This window comes from Anomalospiza imberbis, chromosome 4, assembly GCF_031753505.1.
Source record: "Anomalospiza imberbis isolate Cuckoo-Finch-1a 21T00152 chromosome 4, ASM3175350v1, whole genome shotgun sequence".
Classification (NCBI taxonomy): Eukaryota; Metazoa; Chordata; class Aves; order Passeriformes; family Viduidae; genus Anomalospiza; species Anomalospiza imberbis.
In genome coordinates this window covers 19,155,419-19,179,594 of record NC_089684.1, presented here as the reverse complement: position 1 = coordinate 19,179,594, position 24,176 = coordinate 19,155,419, and the positions used below count along the sequence as shown (strand labels likewise).

The 24,176-nt window shown below is 43.8% G+C and overlaps 1 protein-coding gene across 12 annotated transcripts in view; it reads right to left on the bottom strand.

Moving 5' to 3' along the window:
- Window positions 1–7,840: 7,840 nt before the first annotated feature.
- SLC20A2 (solute carrier family 20 member 2) overlaps window positions 7,841–24,176 on the bottom strand; it is a 57,259-nt gene continuing 40,923 nt past the window's right edge. For 8 of the 12 annotated variants that reach the window (XM_068187374.1, XM_068187375.1, XM_068187372.1 and 5 more), the window contains 3 exons: window positions 15,935–16,120; window positions 15,124–15,208; window positions 7,841–9,506 (listed from right to left, as the gene is read on the bottom strand). In XM_068187374.1, the coding sequence (XP_068043475.1) occupies window positions 9,342–9,506; window positions 15,124–15,208; window positions 15,935–16,120 (436 nt within the window). In that variant the 3' untranslated portion in view covers window positions 7,841–9,341. Of the gene's footprint in view, window positions 9,507–14,461; window positions 14,626–15,123; window positions 15,209–15,934; window positions 16,121–24,176 lie in introns of those variants that run through there. The other 4 variants (XR_010998120.1, XM_068187380.1, XM_068187382.1 and 1 more) reach the window with 4 other exon arrangements.

Genomic DNA, 24,176 nt, shown 5'->3' with positions numbered 1-24,176 from the left:
TTGTTCTCCCCAGTGCAGCACCACATGGTCCAAGATGGGGGCATGATGATGATGATTATGACAAAAGACTTGGGGAAGGTGGCAGCTGCCAGGATTCAGATCTGCCTGCCCTGAGCCCCCCACTCCTCCAGCCATTGGAACAGCACTGGCACTGGGCTGTGTGGACACTTGGGAACTGCCTTTTGCCCCCAAACCTCCCCAGGATCAGCCGGGGAGCCTCAGGGCTGAGCCCAAACACGCAGGGTCAGGACTCTGCTGTCAGCCTGGGAACGGCAGCACGGTCCTGGTTCCAAACCCCAAAGCAGAATCACAGAATATTCTGAGTTGGAAGGGATCTGCAAGGATCGTGGAGTCCAGCTCTGAAATGAGTGGCCCATACAGGGATCAAACCCAAAAGCTTGGCACAACCAGCACCAGGCTCTCACCAGCTGTATCCCAGCACTGGGCTCCATCTATGTTTCTGAGCACAGCAACAGGGGACTTGGTCTCCTGTGTTACAAGCCCCAGATTTGACCAAATCAACCTCATTTCAAGCCCCAAGGCAGTACCAGTTAATCCCCATTTCTCAAACCACAGGATTTAGCCTCAGTTTTTTGGTCTCCAAGTTGGCCAAATTAGTCTAGTTCCAAGTCCCCCAAAAACACATGACAGTGTCTGTTTCCAAGCTCAACAGTGCAGAACTTGGTCTCCAATTTGCTAATCCTAAAACTGCCCAAATCAGCCAGTTTCCCAGCCCCAACAATGCAGGCCTACAGGACAGTTTTTCAAGAAGTAAAACATAGTACTTGATGCTAGTTTTCAAAACCTTAAATGGCCCCAGATGTGTCTGGTTTCAAATTTGTGAAACACAGGACTTCTTTTGTTTTTCAAGGCCCCTCAAAAAGCACAACTTACTGTTTCTAAGCCCTAAACCTAGCCAGTTTGGAAAAGCCTTACTAGTTGCCTGAGGGCAGATGAAAGGAAAAGGTAAATTCAATAAAAACCTCTTCTAAACCAACTTCATCATTTTTAAGGCAGTGAAGAGAGGCAGGTAGTGCCCATCCTGCTGCTGCTCTACCACTGGGATTTCTGCTTCTAACACTGCCTTCAGCTGTGATGGCCCTTGTTTGACACAACTCAATTAGCAGCAAACTCCAGCCCAACTAGCACAGCCTGTCTGTATCCTTTTATATCCCTGACCCCAATCTGACATTTCTGAGCCAAATTTACCTGCTCTGGCATGGCTGGAAGCAATGCAAGGGGGAGAGGGAGGATCTCCTGGTGTCCCCATAGATGTGGACAGGTTTCCACCAACTATGCATGTCCCAGTGACAGCTGCAGTTTCCCTTCTGGGTTGAATTGAGCTGCATTTAAATCAGCATCATCTGCAGGAATGAGTCCTGCTTCTCCTCAGAAGGCTTATTAGGAAGCTGCTTGGTTCTGTCAGGTGGGACACACACCTCTCTCCACAGTAATTAGAGTCTTTGGCAGACTCTAAAAAGGCTAAACTTTTATATAAGCCTAAGAGCCTCAAAGCCTGCTGAATCCATAGACATTTGTCCCTGTAGCTACAGCCCCAGTAAGCCCAGCCATAGAGCTCTTTCCCACTTAGTGTTACGGTGGCATATCAATAGTTGTCACTCATTTTTGATGGATAAAATGTGGCATTTTAGGGGACACTTGGTCTCCTCTATTTTATAGGCTTGAACTGGAGGCCCAGTTCTTTGTCAGGTTCTTTCTTTCTGTACCACCTGATGGCATACTTGCATTAGGCTGAAGGCAGCACAAATCAACCAGCACATCCTGCCCAGAGTTGTTCTACTTAGTTTCTTCTGCATCTTGAACATACCTGTTTAATTGATTAAAGCATCCAACACTGAAGTATTGAGTAAAATAAGCAGGGCATTCAAAAAAATCATACAAAATAAGCCCTGTATTTTGCAAAGTTTATCACATATTGTACCTGGATAATTAGGGGTTTTTCAGTTAATTTGGTAAGAAACTTGCCATTGCTTACTGAGACTTGCTTCCCAAGAATGACAAATTTTCCTTGCCCTCTATTTTCTCTATCAGAAGGTTTGTGGCAGATTTGTCAATTGCATTTGTTACTGAACTGTAAATGGAAATTAACTTCTGTCCTCCAAGTAATATAATTATGACCCAACTACATATCAAAGAAACAAACCCCAGTGGGCCATATAAGGGTGCAAAATGTTATCATAAAATATTTTGGTTTGGAAGGGCCCTTTAAGGTCATCTAAGTTATCACATTTGCCAGGTACCGCTGGAGGGTTATCAATACATCAGCAAATGCTGCAGATGGTTACAGACCACAGGTAGAACAACTTGCTGGTCTGATGGATTTTATGACTTTGTGAAAAATGTACTGTAATATTTATTAGCTCTTTATATGCAGAACCTTAATGGAGGATGTAAACAAGCTGTATCTGAACTTCAACATCTCCGAGTGGAGTGAGAGCCTCTCAAACAAGTGTTGTGGGTAGGATGAGAGAGGTTTTGAAGCATATCCTGTCCTGACTTCCTCCATTACCCACTGAATGGCATTGCCTGTGATAATTACAGCTTCAGGAAAAATAGCTGCTAAAAAATGATAGCAGAAAAGCCCTACAGCCATTTTCTCAATTAAATTAAGTGGAAATTTAGTCCTTCAGTACTGCTCCTGAAACTGGCTGAGCAGAAAAAGAGCGAGCACCCTGGTGGCTTGGAGGATAATGTGGGCAGGAGAAAGACTGCTCAATTGGCTCTGTGACTATCTCTCTATGCCCCCCATTTGAAAAGTCGGTGGCCACCTCTGCCCTAGAGCTAATATTGGCATGAGAATAAAACCAACAGATTGCCAGTTGAATATACTCTAACAGAGGCTCCTTAAAGCTGGTGAATTTTGAGAAAGGCCATTAGCATCTCTGTACCAATGTTCCTCTTCTGGTTTTGTATCTGCAGCTTGTGTTTCTAACATTATTTGTTTGTCTCAGCCACAACCTCTTGATCTCTGAAGGCTATTTTGGTATTGTTAGTATGCCCTTCCCACCTCCTTTTTTTCTATCCTTTCTGTTTATCCTGGTACTTGTGCTTTTTATCAACACCATCTGCAAACTCCTCATATTTGTTACTGGTTCTTCCAAATTAGAAAATTTTGTCTCTGTACATTCCTTTGCAAAGGATATCCAGAGTAATTTTCAGTAACAAAGAAAATATCTTTATTTAATGTAAACTATCTGGAATGAAAGGCTGAAGCAAACAAGTAAGAAGTGTTTGCCATAATACATATGACAAATAATATGAATCCAGGAGATTTTCTTCTAAAGATATCTAAAAGCATTTACTCTAGCCTTCCCTAAAGGAAGGGAAACTGCCTTAATGAACATTATTTGGGATAGGAATAGGAAGGACAGTGTTTTATGGAACAGAACAGCCTGTAAGTTGATAAAGCCTTTTAACCTCTTTCTGCAGTGCTTAGAAACCTTAACCAAAATATATATATAAAGGTTTTTAGCCGACATTTACATAACATAGCTCTCAAACTGTTGTCTCAAAGATTTGGGCCACAGATTTCTGCATCCAAATTGTTCTAAGTGCTTAGAAAAAAAATATCTAAATCTTTGGAAAGCAGCAAAAGCAGCACATGGCTGTGACCTAAAAAATTCAGGTGCATTCACCTTTGTCTACCATCCAAAGTTTGTCCACAGAACTGAATTTGTGACATTGTCCCCATAAAGTGACCAAGCTCTTCATGGTCCTTGGGTCTAGCCTCAAGTTCCCTTTCTCTCTTTCATAATTTCTTGTGCCAGGTCCACATTGGTTTGGGTGTATTTCGAGCAGCAGTTGACCCCAGCACTGACAGGCACTTTATCAGTGCAACAAAGCATCTCTGTTCTCACGGGAATCAGAAGCAGTCATCTGTCAGAAAGCAGCCAAGACTTACTGCAAGTTGTCATGCAAAGTCAGGGACTGAGAAGAGAGGAATTGTCAGCTTTACCTTGATAAGCCCCATGAGTGTGAAAGACATGTCACATGCAATTTCCATTACAGGGATCATCAGGATTCCATGAGAAGCAAGAATGAGTGGAAAAATCAGGCATACAGAAAATTATTCAGACCAGAAACCTTGGGCAGTTGCAGGTGTGCCCATTTTCCATAGGAATTAAGAGGATTCTCAACATTGTCTTGCAAGATCAAGAGAAGAACATCCATTACAAAGTACATCAAGATATCAAGGTAACATTTTCAGATTAACCTTCCTATATTTTTTCTCCTCCAGCAAAAAAGATGATAAATCTTCTCACAGTCAGAAAGCAGTTTTAGTATAATCCAAAAATTATTTAGTGCTTTTCCACTTAGAACCATCTTCCTATTTCACATAAAAACAGTGTACTACACCCTCCTCACCTTTCCCTGTCACTGGCAACTTGATCTGCAGGTACAAGCATCTTCTCCCTTTCTGCCACGGGAAGGATGTGGACTGGTGGAGTATCCCTAGTTAGTGAATGAAGTCAGCTTTCAGAGGCAGAGAACCCCAGCTGTCCTTACAGCGAGAGACCAGAAACAAGCTCTTTAGCAGGAACGTCAATTCTGTAAGCTGCTCACAGCAAAGGAGCTGGCATGCACTGTGCCATCATGTGGGAAGATCCATCCAGGGTCTGACTGCAACTGGGCATAGAGGACTGGCCATCAGCTGGACACCTGCCACTCCTTTTTTTCTTCCTGAAGCACAGCAATGAATAATAATCTACAGTAAATATAGCACATGTCACATTCTTGAATTTAGGGTTTATCAGATAAGAAGTCATCTTCCTGAAGTTGGATGTTTAGTGTCAGCTGGGGCAGATGCAAGGAGCCATGAAACTCAGACATTGTTTGTGCTTGGTTTCCAGGCTCTGACTTTGTTTGGAAGCTGGCTGCAGTTAAGGAAGGAAACAAGCTTTTGTTATTTGCATTCACCTTCTCACACACAAAACCTCTGCACCTGAAAGCTGGTAACAGCACAGCATATTTGTACAAGTTAAAAATACTATTTCACTTTGGAAAAACAATACCCTTTTGAAAACCGCAATTAGTTGAATAAGTGGTGTAATATGCTTATAAAATCTTTCAGACCAATGCTACCCCTGCACAAAGTGTTTGCTCATCCATACAGTGCTAAAATAGCACCACTGCAGAAGTTCAGCGATGCTTAAAAAAAAGCCTAGTTTTAAGAACTCAAGTGACATACTAGTTACTTTTGCAAGACAAGTAGAAGAAAAATCTTCTGGTATCAATCAGTATGAAAATGTAATTTAATTCAGTGCAACAGCAATACCTTTTTCTCCAGGAACCTAAGATATTGGAAATTAAACTGAGTGGGCAATATTTAGTTTAAACTGAGTGGGCAATATTTAGTTATTTGTAATATTTAGTTATTTGTCATAACTAAATTACAAATAACTAAGTATTTGTAATTACAATTTTCACCTAGAAAAAGAAAAGTCCACATTTCTGTTACGTACAATTAATTTCTGTTCTTCTTTACTGCTTAGAAAAAGGAGGCTCACAAAGCTTCACGTTGGCAATAAAAATCTTACTCCAGTTCAGACTTCTTTGTGGTAACCAGCAGGTGGAGTCAATGCTCCATTAAACCAACCATTAGTGTCACTAAAGCAAGCGCCACAAAAGGAGGAACACAAAACCAAGGGTCCTTAAACTTTAAAAAAAGAAACCCAAAACCAGAATAAACCACTTTCCCCATCATCTACCTTCTCTAGAAAAGAAGGGACACTAATTCAAACACTCTTCTGCCCTCCAAACCTGTGGATTGTCCATCAGCATAATCTTGCAGCCCAGGAGCGCCTAGGTCCCCAGGCCTGGGATCGGGTACCTCCCAAAGCAGCCCAGGTCTCTCTACCTCAAACAAAAGGCCCCGTGCCTTTGCTTTGTCCTGCCCCATGCCCCTCCCCACTGCATTTCCTGGCCTCTCTCACCACACATGGGCCCACAAGGAGCACTTAGTGACCAACGCCAGAACAAACCTCAGTGCCTGTGGCACGGGCAGAGCTCCTGCTCCAAGGGGTGTTCAGCCACTCCGAGCAGCCATGAGCACACAGGGCACTCACCTTGGAGGTGGGAGACCAGCAGCAGGGAGCTGGCAAAACAGGGCTGCTCTGCTGGGGAGGACTGACCAGGATGCACAGGTCACCCTGCCACAGCAACTTCACCACCACAAAGCACTCTGCCAAGAGCACAAGCAGAGCTAGTGGCAATAACATGTCCCAGCATCATCCCAGTGACAGTCAGACAAACAAAGGCAAAGCAGCGCCCAGGGCAAACCATGAAATCTGGTAATGGGGTGAAAGCTGGAGGCAGGAGGAGAGGAGAGGTTGATGAGGGTAATTAATCTATTAGCACCTTCACACTGCCAGCTGGCTCTCCTCAGGCTGCTTTGAGACAAATTTTTACCTGTGGTCTGTGAGGTCCAGTAGACATTTTGGTTTCTGAAATTCAGGCTGCATTTCCTTGGCTAAAACAGTTTCTGCCTGTAATAAATATTTCCATCAGCCTTGTGTCTCTCTTGCCTCCTGATCTGTTTCATGTGCTCACTTTTCCTGCAGCCCCAGCCGCCTGCGCACACTTCTCCCCAGCAGGCAGCTAGGTCTGCCTGGTGATAACCATGCTGTCCTGTGTCCTGCCCGGGAGGGCTGTAGCCCTGATGGCTGTAAACCACGGTGGGAAGAGCTCTGTCAAGGGACAGGGCAGCCCTGCAGGGCACCAAGATCCCATGTCTCTGTCGAGGTCTAACAGCATCTGCTTGTTAAATAGGCCTGGCTAAACAAGCTCAGCTCTCCAGCCCCACTGAGCTCCGATGCTGCTGAAAAAATGCAAACCCCCCACCCCAACATCTCTTGAGCTGAAACTGGACCTATTTTGATTGCTGCCTGAACAAAGGGAGTTTTAACTGTGCCCATATTTGCACCATGTTTCACCAGTTGTGCAGACTCTGCTTCTCTGCGGCAAAGGACGCCTCTGTGGTGTGAAGAAAGTCGCTTTGGATTTTCCACCTCCCTCCACATTGAAGGTTATTGTAGCTGGGGAAGGAGTATTTTGGAGATGCTTCCTTGCCAGCCATTTCCCTCACAGCAGTTTTATTTATATATATGTGTGTGTTGACAGACACCCAGCTGTGTGTGCTGGGGGATTATCACATACTCCCAGAGCTGGCACAGCGCTCTGCATGCTGCCTGTGTCTGGCAGGGCTGTGTCCCTGCCGCTGGAGTGAGAGAGCTCTGGTTTGTCTCTGTAGATAAAACAAGGTGGGAAGCTGCTGGGCCACTGGGCAGGCATTTGTTTATGCAAGTGCTAAGGTGAGCTCTTCCACCCTTTTCCACAGGTCCCAAATTTTCTCTGTGCATTTACTGACTGCTCTGGTCATTCAGCTGCCGCCCAACAGTCCCACCCATTTGCCAGCACTATTTATACCACAGCTCTAGTGTTTCACAGGGGTTGGAAACTGAGCCCCATGGTGCCATGGCAATAGGGATGCTTCCAGAGCCCCAGAAAGAGAGCCAGAGCGAGGGAGGCAGTTGGAGGCAGCGAGTGCCCAGGGAATGCGTCTGAAGCAGCCCACGAGCTCCCAAAGCTCGACGGAGAGACGCCTGTGAGCCAAGCCCGGGCAGAGCGAGGGCTGGGCACTGGGGCTGCCAGGACAGCAGGAAGAAAAGGGAGGTTTTGTCAGCGCCAACAGAGGATGGTTTGATCCCACTGACCACAGCAGACAAAGGACAAAGGACGGCAGATGCCAAGGAGTAGGCTTTAACTGCCTGGGGAGCCTTCCCATTACAGCTGAGTAACACTCCAAAAACGCAAGAGGCAGTTATAGGGGCTGTTTATCTTTTTATTATAAATTTGGTATGAATGACCAATGGAAAAATCACATGGAGTACCAAGAACATTTTATCAAAATTTTAGCAGCATTTAAACAGTAATAGATTCTCAACCTCCTCTGGGCACCCCCTGCCCTTTGCCTCCCACGCATAAAGCAGTAACCTTCACTCAAATGTGCTTTCCAAAGGCATGCAGGGGATGTAGCTGGCCATTTTCCCCTGAGCTGCCGTGAAAAAAATCTCATCCCAAATGCTGGTTACCATTCAACCTCCATCCACACAGGGCCAGGCTCCAGTCCCCTCCTTGCTGTAGGTGGCACAGCAGGAGGCTGGCTGGCTGTGGCTGGGATGGGACTTGCCAGGGGGAAGGCAGTACCTGCTCATGTCCTCCCCTGCATGGATCAGCACTCCTGTGGGCGCCCATTTACCTCCAAGCACAAAGCCAGGGCTGAGCCCTCTCCTGCCCGCTGCTGCCCTTCGCTTCTGTACACGGGGGTGCCGTGCACTCCACGGCCCCGCTCCTGTACCTGAGAGTGTGTGCCTGTGTCTGGATGGAGAGAAGGAGGGAGGCTGATGGTCTGTCTCCCGCAGGAATTGAGAGCAGGGCGACCAGGAGCTGAGACTTGAAGGGGAAAGGTAGAAGGTGAGCAGTGAGATACTCAAGTATCAACCCACAAAATGAAGTCAGTCTACTATCAGCTACTGTGGAGAGCCATGGGCTGCCTACTAAGTACGAGAACTAATTTTTTGTGTGCGCTTTTTTTTTAAGTTACATTAAGACACGAACAGTACTATCCCAGCCTCACTGGCTGGAGCTTGGTGAAACGTTGAATCAGAGGTGGGGAAACACAACACACGTGGAGACAACAATATAATATCGGCAAGCTATTCCCCTGCTTCTTTGGTACTTCCTAAACTTTCTTATCCAAAATATATAAGGGAAATGCACCATTTAAAAGATACTGTTCATAAGTATTTACACAGCCATAACCATCACACTATGATACACGAAAATCAATATGATATGAACAAAGTTATTTTATGAAAAGCACTTCTGCACATTTTATTTTGTTCCAGTATCTTAATAGCTTTAAAAAAGTCATGTATTACGCAGTCCTGTACCTCGCTTCTTCTTATATCAAATGGACAAGAAACATTTCCTAATCCATACTCTTCTTCAAAAGATTAAAAAATAGCCACCAAAATGATACACTATGTACAAATTTTACTAAATATTAAGTTCTAGGCAATTATTTTCACCCCACTGATGATATAACTTAGGTATTGTTACCTACTATATGCATATATATTTCTTTAATATATAAGAAATGGCACCACATCACCATGTCACCAATATGACACATTGTTATGTACAGTAGATAAGAAGTTAGGTATGGAAGATGGATCCTCTCTGACTGCTTCTTTCACGGGGACGCTTCTCCCATCGGTAGTAGCTCGGCCATTTCCCCTTTTCCCAGCAGAGAAAGCTGTTCAAATGTAAGGCAGGATCCCGTACATCAGCAGTGCCATCACGCCGGCGCTGAACAAGCCGGCCACCGGCACAGTCACAAACCAGGCCAGGAAGATGTTGCGGAAAAGGCGCCAGTCGACAGCTTTCTTGGAGCGGATCCAGCCGACGGCCACCACAGAGCCAACCTTGGGAGCATGGGGAAGAGAGAGGGAGACAAGGTGTGAGGGGTAGGTCTGAGCACCTGTAACATGCCCACGGCCACACCAATGCCAGTCAGCTGATACCAAGTGATGCTCTGATGTAAAGAAGCCCCTGAGGATGACAATGGCGCTGTTCTGGTGTGATGGCGGGAGGGTGACACCTTCAAGGTACTTAAACCTTTGTTTTTCAATATTGTCCTATTTTTCATGGGTCTTGGGGTCAGCCAAAGGCCATAAAATATGTTGGCGAGTTTTTCTCTGTCCTGCTAACTCCTACATGAACCTTCAGAGCAACTGAGGCAGCCCTCCACCTGATTCAGTCCACAGGGGAGAGAGCAAGTGTCCAATGGCTCTGGCCTGCTTGCAGTTTAAATCAGGAAAACACCAGGAATGCTGTTTTTAAGGCTCTGCTGGAGAGCATCGCATGGGGCAGGCCAGGACAGCTAATATGGTTCCTATCCCACCTGCCTGTCCTCTTGCTGGTTTGGGATGCCCTGCCTGTTCACCCAGCCCCTGCCGAGCCTCTCTGTGCAGCTCACAGCCCAGCATACAGCGCTGACTCAAAACACCACATCCATATTCCAATACTGCAGGCTACAAACAGGATGGCAGTGGCAAGGTAAAAGCAGCTGAGCCCACCCTGTGGAGTGATGGTGGCTTGGCAGGGGGCAGAAAGGCAATGCAGGCTTAGACCCAGTACATCAAACCCATCAATCTGAGCCCTGTGAGGGAAACAAATTCTTCTGGACCAGCTAGCCAAGCAAAGCATCCAGAACTAAAATCTCGTCTTCCAGACAAAGGCACCAGACTATATTATGGGGTACACTAACTGTTCAGATACCAAGAGGATGGTGGGGAATGGATAAAACACCAAGATATCCTTCAAAGACACTACTACCAGGGCAGCTGGGTAGGTCAGTGGTTTTCTAGACAAAACCACACCGTGTTATGGGCAAAGCTGCAACCTTTTCTTCCTTCAAAGGTATTTTCAGTTCATAAGCTCAGGTATAAACCCAGCATGTGAGTTTTTAAGAAAAAAAACTGGACTGAGAAAAACATTTTCAATGAAAAGTGACACAAAAATATCAGAAAGACTACATTTTCTTTCTGCCCTGGAAGTGCTTTCCATGCTGTTAGCAAAAACAGTGTAAGTCTATTCAAAGTGCACGGTAAAGCAGCAAGAAATGTGGAAGAAATATCCTGTTTTGAAGGTAAGGAAACTCCAAGACACAGCTGGACATGTGCTCCCTGAAGTGCCATCCCTACCTCCCTGCTTATTTTCTTAATGGGCGTATCAGACCCTGCCTATAGATCAAAAGATGGGCTGCTCCCCTAGCACAGAGCCAGGAAAATGATACATGCCAGGAGTACAGGGAATCAGGGAAAGATAGCATGGGGATACCAAATCTGCATGTTTTGCTTGCACCTGTTTAGCTTCTAACTACTGCTTAACATTTCTTTTTGGAGAAGAGTTACTTCTGGAAGACCTTGTAACAGAACAAGGGAAAACTAAACTTGATATTCTATGACCAGTAAGTCCTCTGTTAAAAGTTTGACCCAATAAGGAAATCTGTTTGATAATATTTCATCTGAATACTCCTGGAGTGAACAATATGCTGTTCCGCAATTAGGAAGCGTAAGTGTATTTAGGAGGTGGAGGCATATCTAGGTGAAGAGGAACCCAACACTTGTGACTACATCAAAGCATTAACCCAAGGAAACAGCATTTGGGTTTTCAGCAGCTCAGCTGTTAGGCTCAGCTTTACATTTTGTGTCCCCAGCATCTGTTTGTCATGCTTGCAACAAGAAGCATTACTTATTGAGCAAGCCTGCAGTCTACATACGCTAATCTCCAAGACCTTCCTGAAATTTAAATGGTATCAGCAATGATGGCATTGGCAATCTGTTTTAAACGTTATTAAAGTTTAGTTTATTAATAGTGATTTTTCATGGACTAGAGGTTAGGAGAGTAGCTAATCCTTGGGTGTAGGCACACTACACCTTCTGTAGAATTTCAGATGGTATCTACTTTGAGATTGGTTTGAAACCAGTGCAGTTTGCCTTCAGTATGCTCTGCTTAAAGCATTACAGAAATGCTTTTGGCTCCTTGTTCCTGTGCAATGCTGTATAATAAGAACACAGAACATGATAATTCAATCATGGCAATGGAGAATGTTTTTCAAAACCGCAAAATCACAATGGCAAAATGGAGCTGACAGAATGACCTCAGCAAAGTCACTTTTGCAGAGGAAAAGCATTTAACTGCTGCACTCTAATTTTATCTGTACATGAACACACTCTGTTACAGCTAAGAAATGCTTATTTCTAAATCTCCAATCTGAGAACAAATAACAGGCACTCTAAGACTCAATATGATCATTTGCCCACCTGGGCAGCAGAAAGGGAAGGTATGCATTCACACCACACTGGCTTTTCAGTGCTAAATCCCAGAGGAGGTTGAACTGGTGCAGCCGGAGCAATGTGGCTACAGCATTCAGACCCACAAATTCCTTTGGAGGCTCAAAAGATAAGATCTTTCCCACAAGAAAGACTTTGAGGCTTTCAAGGGTCTTTCCTCTCCCCCTTGGACATGTTGCAAAGATGAAAGTGCAGTTCAGGCTCTCAGCAGGCACTGAGAGTGAAAAAGCTGTTTGGCCATAGATGTGGGACAGGCACATCGGGCAGTGACCACCTCATGTAGACCAAAAGCTCTGATTAGGACCAAAGGCAAGTGCTGACCTGAAAGGGCTTGACAAACCTTCCATAGGAGCTAAATGCTTTTATTCCTGCTACCAACCTCTAGTTTGCCACCACATCTGCTACAAGATCTGAAAACTGCTGCTCAGAGCTTCATACTTGGTCTCCACTTTTCATTACAGTCTACTGTTTCACCTCAAAAAGGTTTCCCTCCACCTCATCTGTTTCATGCTGCTCCTTATTTGACATCATTTTATCCAGCTGCTGCACATTCAGTTGACTGACACCCCTCCAGTAGGGCCTCCACTCAAGCAAATGCTATTTTGCAGTGGAGCAAATATTGAGGAGAAGAATAATTCCCAATCCTTGATGCTGGAGGCTCAAGATTAGGCTCACCTCAAACCTGTTTTCTTTTGGATTTCTAAGGCAAAATAATTTTTCTGCTGATTTTTAAGAAGGCATTTTTGACTCAGTGGCTGACAGCACTTTCAGTGAGGCATTTTTACACGGAGCAAATTATATTTAACAATTCTTTTATTCCTTCCCTGGGCTCTCGAAGAAAACAAGGAATACAAGAATACATCAGTTACAAGTGTTTGCTTTATCTTGTGCTGCTCACTTATGATCTTTCAACTCAGGATCTCATTTTGCTGAAACACAGAGTCAGTTATAATAACATGACATCCCTGGAACAGTCTAATCCTATTGCAAAGTGGATCTTCCCATTAAGAATGATCCATCTAATGAGATACAGCAAGCTACAGGGAGCAGACACAGTCTAACCACATTAGCTGCTTTTATGGAAGTATTTTTAAAAAAGAACTATTTTGCTCTGCAGTTAGAAAAGACCAAGCTTTTAGCTGCTTTGAGTGAATGAATACCCCTCTCATTAGCTTCTGGCTTCCAAGACATTTTCTTTTTAAATTCAGTCTATTTGTTTGGACCAAAGTATGTTTTCTCTTTTACAACAGTTGGCTAGAAATGTTTCAGGCACGCAACTGGGATAATCAAAGCTGTATTATTCTCCCTGGCAAATTCTTCATCATGCATTTGATATACCAGTCAGCCTAAAGGGAGGTGGTTTCAGGCTAGCATTTTTAGAAGTGGATTACATTGTTATTATTTTTCCCTCCCTGCTTGATTCAGAGAAACCAGAGTTCTGTCAATGCCAGGAAATCTGAACAGCCCTTCAGAGCAGCTCAGTCTTGGCTGCTTCTCAAAGAGCACCAGGGTAGAAGAAATAAATGATTTTGCAATAGAGAAAGGCTTTCTGAAGAAATGGCTTGCACTAGAAAAAGGCCAATTGAACCAACTTTGGGCATTTTGTAGGATGTGTGGATTTCATTGACTCTTTTACCGGAAAGCAGGTCAATGTCACAGGCAAGGCTGGCAGGCTTCTTGCCAGCCTGCCTGCCATGCCATGGAGCAGTTATCCCTGGAAACCTGCCTGTCCCAGCCCAGCCCGGGGCTCCTAGGTCCCCAGGATGCAGCAGTGAATCCTACAAGGACTGTCTTTTTTTAGGGCTTGGTCTTGGTGGCGTGCAATGACACAGAGGGACTGCCATTCTGGGGTCTATGATTTTGGAGGGGCTTTCCCACATCCTGCCAGACGGTGAAAGAAACAAGCAGCTCTGCATGTCCAGAAGCTTGAGAGTTCATGGAGAAAGAAAGGAAAAAAGACAGGATATTTGACCTGAGAATTTCCCAGGGAACAAAATTCCAATTTCCCATTATGTTCTTCCAGAAGTGTAAATGTCCACATGCTTCCTTATGTCTACAAGCTGTATAAATGTCTTCATGACACAATTAAATTGTGCTCATTACCCAGCCTGTATCTATACTACAAAGTGCTCTTAAAAAAAAAAAAAAAAAAACAAGAAAGCAATTTACCTTGTTCAAAGGACTAATTACAAGGGCCAGATTCTGTATTAAAATGCACAAAAGTAAGGACAAGTTGGTTTAAAAGAAGAGAAACATTAAAATATTAGCTTAATGATGTAGCACTGTTTTTCATACGGGTGATTTTAAAATACACATAACTGGGTTCACACAGACTACAAATCTATGTTACTGTAAAATGTCTATATTAGTTCAATACAACCACGAAGGGGTGAAAGACAGTCCAGACTTTTGTGCAATTAGCTATAATGCTGACTTTGCTTGGCTCTACTGCCTTTGAAAGTGGGCCCCGTTATTTTGCGGTCACAGTTTGCAGGGCATGGCACAGTGAAGGCAATCTGCAACAGTCGGTATCTCCCAGATTTTGTTATGGTTTGTCCTAGTGATGTGATTTACTGATAGTATCACTGCAAACTCCAATACCTTGCAATGGGTGGAGCTTATTGGAATACCCACATTTGAGGCTACAAGTACCGTTAGCGCACACATTACTTCAATGCAAAATCCACTGTGAAGAAATAAAAAAAAAAAAAAAAAGATAGATGGAAAACCTGTAGTAAAAGAGTTATATGCAGGAAATCCCATGCCATGCACTTATCAAGAAAGTCAAGTATAAATGATGAATGGTGCGCAGCCTCTGAACAAGGGAGAAATGTTACCCGACCAGGTTCAAATGGCACCGTCAGAGGAAACCAGGCTCTTCCTCGCAATCATTTGCTTTAAAATTGAAGTCAGGCTTTTGTAAGCGCTATTTTTCTTCACCAGCAGCTATGGAGTTTATTCTGTGGCCAATTCCAGTGACTTTACTGTGACAACTCCAACGCATTTTCTGGAAGCCTGATTACTTTCCCACATTGCTGGCAGATGTGCTGATGCACCCCTACCTAACCATCCTCTGTCAGCGGCTGTTTTCCCCTCACCGTGCCATTATCCCTGGCTCGAGCAGCACAATTTTAAGATGAATAGTCCAGACTGCCTTGACTGCAGTCGCTGGGCAAAGGCATACCTTGCAGTGTGTAGTACTGACAGGAAGTCCAACATTGGAAGCTACCACAACTGTGAACGCCGAAGCCAACTCAATAGTGAATCCACTGCGGGAAGCATAAGAAAACACTTCACAATCACTCTTTGCATCAGCTCGGACTGATACCATGCAGCGTGCCAAAGTCTTACCAGTTTCTTCTTTCGACTGTTTTATCTCCAACTGATTTTTGTCATGTGAGTAAGTTAAGAGAACAAGAAAGGGCTGAATAATGGGAACGGCACAGGCTAGTCATCTGCAGTACCCCGACTCCATGGCTCATTGCGTCAGAGACCTTCACTACTCTACGCTGCGGTGAATCGTGCCTAATTAGTAATTCAGTTAAGCACCAGCAGAGGTCGAGTATGCATTAAAGACAAAAATTACTGTAATGAATACATATGGGTTTAATGGTCTCAAGCACACTGGGAAAGCCACTGTAATGTTGCCATTTCCAAATGCACCTTCTACCACGCTAATTAGGTCATCAGCATTAAGACTGCTGTCTGTTCATGCAGATCTCTATGCCGTAAACACATTCAGTATTACAGGGTTATCTTTTTTCCTTTGTCTCTTTCTTTTTTTTTTTCTTTTTCTCATGCTTTCTTTTTCTCCTTTTTTGCTTATTTCTTTCACTTTTTTTTAGAAAGACAGAGAAGTCAAAGCCAGGTTATCATTAAAATCAAAACACAGCAAATCCAGCAAACTGCATTACAAACCAAATACTGGAGCAGCAATTTCTCAGATTGCCTCACACACAAAGTTCACACAACCACAATGACACCTGTGGACCTACCTTGATGGTGTGATTGGAGTGAGGTCTTTACCCATAGTCTGGATAACTCTTCTTCCCCAGACCCAGAGGCCCACACAGATCCCAACACCTCCATAGAACAGCAGCCAGATGGGAGTCGATGCCTCCTGCATTACGGCACCTTGCTCGTAGATAAGCCAGAGTGCGACGAGGGGACCGATGGCGTTGCTGGAGAAACAGAAACGTGTCACCTGAGTCACAAAAATGCAGAGAGTTTCCTTGAAAGAAGTCTCTTATTTTCTGCATGATTTTTCTTCATCATGGGTGTATCACTACTCCAACTTGATCCTACAAGATCAAGTACCTTTCACCCTTTCTCCCTCGGAAAGGGTGCAGCAGGCGACTCTTATCATGTTGCTTTTTTGGTTGTCACTTCTTCACTGATAACTAGAGCAAGGCCTGAAAGGAATTTCTCTTTTACAAATAGTTTCCTGAAATGTCAGAGTCATTAGTACTTTGCTATGTCTGTTCTGTGACAAAAATCAGTATTTTCAGTACTGCACTGAAACGATCTCAAAATTTACCAATTCAGGACTTGCATCTTTAAAATTCAAGTATCAAATTGGGTCTTTTTGTCAAAGAGAGGAAAATAATGAACAAAATTACCATCACAAACAAAAATACAGAAATATTATCTAGTTTGACAGCCTGTACCATTTGGGATATGATCTGAGTGCAGCTGGGAAGGTGACTTAGTCATCTTCAAAGGCGTTGTAGAGTGAGTTGGACTGGATCAGAGAGGAGCCTTTGGTGACACAGAGCTGGTGTACGCCCTTTTTGCTGCTACTATCTGGAAAAACATTGGAAGTCAGCAACACTGAAGTCCCCACTCTTAACGCAGGTCATCTGATACTGGTGTCTGGAGTCAGACTTCTGACTGTGTTTATTCTAAAAAAGCATCAAGTTTCTAGACAGAAGCTTCTAGCTAGAATAAAAACTTGAAAGCCAGTATCCAATTACTTTGGAGGCTTAAATACTAAAAAGCAGATAAGAATTTCAACATCCCTTTAGTTTTCAGATCTTTTACTAAACCAAGTAGCTGCTTGCCTTGCTGAGCAGCATTTATTCACCACCCAAAAAGCATAATTAGTGAAGCAGTGCTATATTTATGTCTAAATAATCATGAGGAGATCAGAACAAACCTGTCCAATGTCATTCCAAGAATGTGAAAACTGTCAGGGAAGCCCCCCTCTTTGTAAACCAATAGGAAAGCAGGTCACAGTGAGCACCACAGGCAGGACTGACAGCCATGCTCACCCTGAAGCCAGGACCTGCTAAATTTAGTTCCTGGTTCCACTCCAAAGCACACAGATGGAGTAAGGGCCAGTTTTAATGTCAAATGTTGTGCAAACCAGGCCACTGTATATGCCAGTTAATAATTTCCTTGAATCCCGTCTTTACCAGATATGAGATGCCAGGGGCCAAGTGGTGATTGCCAAGAGACAAGGGTCACCAGCAGTGCAAAGCTGGCACATCTCAGCAACACGAGACCCTCCTGCTTTCATCTGGCCCCTGAGAAACTGAGCTCTGAATCCTGAAAAGTGATCCTGAAGCAAAGTAATAAGGAAACACTTTTCCCTCATAAACACACACAGCAACATTCAAGATGCGAGGGAAACTAAAATAGTTAAAAATGCTCTTTGCTATAAAAAAGAATTACTAATTGTTACAGATTTTGAGCAAGATCCTGAAAATAAATTAGTGAGCTAACATGAATAATAAAATCCAGTGGGTTTGAAGATGCTGCGTAGTACAATGAAGAACTAAAGACTCTAAATAAAGAGTTATTTCCACTAGCTAAAACACTTTAAAATTCTGGTCTGATACTGTTCCCAAGTAAGCATTCAATTTGTTCAGTTTTGGAAGGACAATATGTGAAAAGTCCTTAGGACCTAAATGCAAGAATTATTTTACTTCCATGGAAGAAAAGATTATTAACTGAAGCATTTCTAATATTCTGAAATCAACCTGAAACTGCTTTTCCAGTGTTTTCAGGTATGGATTAAATTACTTGCACATTTAAATGCCTTCTTGGGCACGGAAAAAGGAAGGTAATTCAATGTACAAAGGTACATGAATAAACTGATGGATGCTGAAGGATGGATAAAGGCAAATAATACATTGATCAGATGAATAAGGGCAAAACTGATCATCCCTTTTTATAGTGCTGTATGACATGGAAAAAAACTTCCCTGTTGAAAATAACAGCCACATTTGGAGTGAGCTCCGGCACTGATTCCTGACTGTTCTGAAGAGATTATGCATACGTATTTGTCAATCCCAGTGTAAATGAAAAGGCAGAAAAGGCTTCCAAAACTGCAGCAGCAAACTATGCTCTTCCATATCAAAACTCAGTTTTAATTATTTGCAAGTACTACACTCTGTGAATCAACAAAGCTTAATCCTTGAGGAAAAGGTTCTTATTTGTGGCAAGGGAAGACAAGCCAAAACTCTGCCAACTTATGCTCAGCCTCAGAGAATCTGAATGGCTGATTCTGTCCAATAGATCAGAAGAGATAACACTGCTGCCCACAGAGGCAGCATTTCTGATACCTCCCTGTAAGAAAAGAAAGCCAAACAGCAGTGGAGGTGTTGATGATAGGTTTGGAAAGGTAAAAAGGTAAAAACTAATCTCATTTTCCTTTTTGGGTGTCTGCATCACTGGTTATCTATACCAGAGGGACATTTTTCCTCTCATGTTCAATGTGACTTAAATGTTCAGCTCTTAGGGATAGTGGCATCTCCCAGCCTGAATATCTGCAAGTGGCTACAAACAGCAACAACAGTGGCTTGAATCTAGCACCATAACAGCTTTCCAAGGGGTTCCTTCAGCTTCTAGACTTGTTCAGGAGGTGCAGTCCAAGGGGCTTGTGGTATCAATGCTCCCTATGCCAATGGAAAACAGCTCAAGAAAAAGCTGCTAGGCCTGTCCCACCATGAAACTGCCAAAAGCTCGCAGCAAACGGGTCTGACTCAGGCACTGCAAAGACTAAGATCTTGGTTCTGCACAAAGGCAGAAGACAACCACTCCCAACAGCATAGTAAGAGAGGGTAAGAGAGAAACAACACATTAAAAAAACCCCAGCAACAAAAAAGGCATTGTTAGATAAGAGAGTTTGCTTAACAGATGTCTCCTACAGCTGAGTGACTAACCAGATGAACCACAAGGATGCTGACTAGCTAGACTGGGATGTGGCTTTCAGAGTATTTCCCACTGGGTCTAGCTCATTTGATTCAAGACATGACTAGCAGGAAAGCAGACCTCAAATCTTCCATGCATTTGGCTAAGACTCATTTCACAACTCTATTTTCAAGAAGTTATTTTCTCTTGCTCTCCCACACAGGTTTCTACTTACCTTAACTAACTCTCCTTTGTGCTGGAGCTCCACATCTTATCCATGGTAGTTTAGAAAAGAAAAAAGCCTGAGATGCTCACACAGGGGCTCTGAACCCCCATCCACATCTATCTACATTTAAAACTACCCTCAGGTTCCTGTGAAACTGAAGTGCTTCAGCGAATTTGCAGTATTATCTAGCTATTGGTTTTAAAACAGAAAATAAGCTGCTCCTGTCATGGTATTACTTTAATTTTGCACATCTAATACACACTTTCCCACTGAGCACAAGGGGGTGACCAATAGCAGTTAACTTTAGGATGAGTTTATAAAATGTTATGGCATAAGACGCCCATCTCCTGAATCTGCCTGCTGCAAAGTGTATTCTCCATGTCCAGCATTTTCCCCACCTCTGCTGGGCTCCCCCAGCCCCTCAGGGCACAGGGCTTTGCAGCTGGGATGCTGCACAAGGGACTGTTTGCCTTCCCTGGAGGTGCAGTGCAGGATTTAATGCCACCCACAGCAGTACTTGCACCGGTAGATGTGTTCCATGGTGGCTCACTGAAGGACTGCTCCGTGCGTCTGAAGTGCTGCCTGACCCTCGTGATGATTTTGCCGGCACTCTTGATTAACGTGAATTGGCACAATTCTCTTTTTCTACTCTCTTGTGCCAGTTTAGAATCTGTCACACAGCATTTATAAAACTGTTGTGGAAGATAGCACTTGACAGTGAATCTGAATTATAAATAGAGCTGGCTTCTCCTCTCCCCTGTGATACAGATAGTATTACCAACAAAAATAACCACCCCACATTCAGCTATCATGAGACAGGCTTAGAAATGACAGTTTCCCATGCACACACACACACACAAGCAGAAATTTTTAGGTACCTTTCAGTCACAAGTCCAAGACCTTCTCTGGAGGAATAAGTACCAACGCTTTTTTTTTTTTTTTAGTAAAAAATAAGGGGCTTTTTCTCAGTAGTTCAGCCATTAGCTGAATGCTCTATGGCCAAACCCCATCAAACTTGTAACATGTTATGAAGTAGCAACATTGCTATTCCCTTGCTGTTGTTTGAGGGGAGTAGTGAGGTGCTCAAAAAGAAAATCTAACTGTATTTGAAAACTACACTCTGAATATGCTTTGTGAATAATGTATAGACTCCTTGATGACCATGCTTAGATTCTCTGCTGCCTGAAAACGGATTGCTTTTTAGCCACTTTTTCTAGTTGAGTGAAAGAACCTTGAAACGTACATTATCACAAACTAAAGCTGAATGACAAGCAAAACAGCCATCTGAGAAATCTGTATGAGGTGTCCAATATTACAAGTATAATTACAAAATGTCCAGCCATTTGACTATTTCCCAAACCAGGATTTCACAAACAAACCTTCCACTGGGAAAATCAGTGGGATGATATTTCTAAATAGGCTGCAGTTATGCCTTAAGACATCACCCAGCTGAGCAAGAGTGAAAGAAAGATACTCCTGTACATAGCAACAGGAAAAGAAACATGCTTTATTCTCCAAGGATATCAGATAATCAGGAGAGTTTTAGCCTACTTCAAATAACTGGACAGCCTTGAAATAGTGCATCTACCACAGCACAATAAAAGTGTGTCAGAGCCATGCCCTGTGAAGTGCAAGCTTTGGGTGTGTTAATGACACACAGGGGAGACACGCTTTTATTCCTGCAGCTCATCTCTGTGTCCTGTAAATACTGGCCCTGAAACCCCACCTCCCTGGATCCTGGAGGGTTGGGTCCGTGCCCACCAGCATCAGCTTTTCCCCTGGCAAGCCCAGCCATGAGCCCTGCTCACAGAGGGATGGGGAGGGATTCCCATGCTCACTGGAGAACACATTTCTTGCTGCTCTTCTCTGACTTGCCTTGTAGTGCCATGGCACTACAAAAATGTCCTGTACATGCACAATTAAGGACAGAAATGAAGATTCACATCTACTTGGGGCACAGGCTGGACTTATAGGATGGACTGTTATTAAAAAGGGAAGAAATCAGAAATCAAGCTTCCCCCACTAAATATAACAGACAGATTAGCTTCCTAAATATTCTAAGTGATCTTGACTGCAGCTCTCAGGGAGGAACTAAGAAATACCTGTTTTGTAATCCAGCCTTACTATAGCTCCTTTAGACTCCTTATTTAGCCAAGAGCCTGAATCCCACTAAGCTCTCCGTGTGCAGTGAGATACTGGCAATGTTCTGGCCCTTCTCTCCTTTAATCCCGTTGCCTTTACTTTAGGAAGAGGGGGAAAAGGTGAATCCTACTGCTGTTTGTGTGCTCTGACCTACAACTCCAGTGAAATCTGTATGAAGGTGAGAGGAGAAAGCTCTTCTCCATGTATTTTGGGCAAGCACACATTTCCTAGTTTCTCAAACTGTTTTGCTTTGAAATGAATTCCCTATCTAGTAGCAGTCAGCTTCCCTAAAGCCACTAAAAGAATGTATAGAAATACATTAAAAATATCAAATATTTTTACTATAGTTATGAAATGGTTTTAAATCCTGCTGTCAGTAATGTAGCCTGTATTGTTTGGATAATGACAGGCATTCTTTCTCAAACTTGTGCCATAAATCTATATGACATTACCTGCAGAATCTAAGTTTAATGACCCCTTTTTCCTAATATCTAAGCATGAATACACAAGGGGAGTCCTGAAGTCCTCCACAGGAAATTTAATTAGAGCAGACACACTCCAACAATTTATGCAGCAAGAACTCAGGAAAACTGAGATCCTGTGAAACAACTGCAGGCAGGTTTCTCCTCCCTACAGCATCTACCAGCCAAACCTCAGCACTGCCTGTCCCTTGGCATGCACAGACACACACAGGTGGTGGCAGGGTCCCTGGTCACCCTGCTCAGCTGCAGCATCACGCCTCCTGTCACTGTCAGGGCACTAAATCAACCTTCCTGCATGGCCCGAGTCCATGGGCCCAGGTAGCTGCCTGCTCACACAAGCCAAGGCACACAGCTCATTCTGACACTGCCAGGGGTTCTCCTGTGACAGCAGAAGTGATGGCCTGAGGCAGAGAAGGAGGGGAGTAAGGGACAAGAGGCTGCCCATTTATAGGAGAAGGAATCTGTGTGAGAAATGACTGAACACATGCATGGACAGGTGTGTAGGAGTACAAGGCTCAGGCTTTCCTCACAGCATAAACAGCATATTTTAATCAGCAGAACTCACACTGACCTACAGCATCTCTCTGTGGGTCATCCTACTTTGATTGCAAGAATTCAAGGAATAACAAGGTCCAGAGATTTCTTGATCAATCAACAAAAGCATCTTCCCACTTGCTAGGATAGGGCTGTGGAGCAAACACATTGTTTGCTCATGGCTTTCTCATTCCCAGCTCAGTAGCAGAGCAGCCACAGCCACTGCTGTGCTGGGGACCAGAGAAAACATGACTCCTTGTTCCTTTTAACACACAGCTGCCCCAGCCAGCATCCCTGCTGAACAGGGAGCCCTGATGGCTACAAATATCAGCTCCTACAGCAAAGATGACTGATTTCATTATGATGCTAAAAAGCATAATCTCAGAAGAAACTGGGGTCTAAACTACCCCATGAATTAGTTAAGAATTATTTCTGCAGTGAGGGCAAAATACTGCTTTAACTCTTCCAGGTCTGTGGGTAAATCCTGGACAAAGAAACAAGAGAGATCTCCATATGATCTTCTGCCCACCAAAGTGCTGTCCAAACCATATGGGGCATTTCTGATCCATGAAATTTTTCTGAGCTGCATCACGGTTCAGTCTGTACTGTACTTCATGCTTAAATATGCTCCAAAACGGGTCAATCATTTACCTTGCAATCACCTGCAGTTTTTAAGTTTCATATTAGCTTTTTGGGGTTAGCAATCCTTTATACCCATGCCCAAAACAGCCTGCCCATCTGCCTTTGTTTTTGAGAACTAGTTAATAAGACATGCTTCCAGACTTTAAAACACAGCATAAACCCTACAGCTTCAGCAACTGTTCTGCTATTTTGTTGTTACACAGGTAGGCTGCTGTGGCTGCAGCCCTGAAGCTCCAGATGACAATTCCTGCTGAATCAGCCTATATCTACACAAAAATAAGTTCAGTCCAACTCAGCCATAGGTGCATGTAATCCCCACTGGCCAACAAAGCCCAGCCTCCCAGCCTCTCTGGAAAGCTGGCTCTGAACAAGCATTTAGAAGCTGGCAGCTCTCCTTGTGTCACGCTCCTGGCCCAGGTCTTTTTTCCATCCTGCCCTTTTTATTCTCCCATTGCCCTTGCACTGACCTGACGCACTCCCTTTGTGCTCGGGTGCTGAGCCAGTGGGACCTGCTCACTTGGCGCCGCTAATTAAGTTCAACAACATTTTTTCAGCAGTTCTGTCCCAACACATTTAGTTGGGATTTTAAATTCTTTAGATTTCATTCAGTCCATGAGCATGGTGGTGTCACAAGGCTCTTGGCCTGGCTCAGCTGGTCCCAGCCCTGGAAGGGCTCCAGCACCCTTGACACAGTGCACATAAGCTTGGAGGCAGGGGCAGGAGAGGATGGTCCGAACAAAACAGTCACCCAAATAAGGAGCTACCATCACTCCCTCTCCTTTTAATACACAGCTGCCCCAGCCAGCATCCTTGCTGATGTCAGCCTGAACATGAGCTCTGATGACTACAAACATCAGCTCCTACAGCAAAGATGGCTGATTTTGTTATGAAGCTAAAAAGCATCATCTCAGAAGAAACTGGGGTCTAACCACCCCATGAGTTAGTTAAGAATTAGTTCTGCACTCGAGGGAAAAATATTGATTTAACTCTTTCAGGTCTCTGGGTAGATCCTGGACAATGAAAAAAAAGAGATCTCCATATGATATTCTGTCTACCAAAGTGCTGTTCAAACTATAT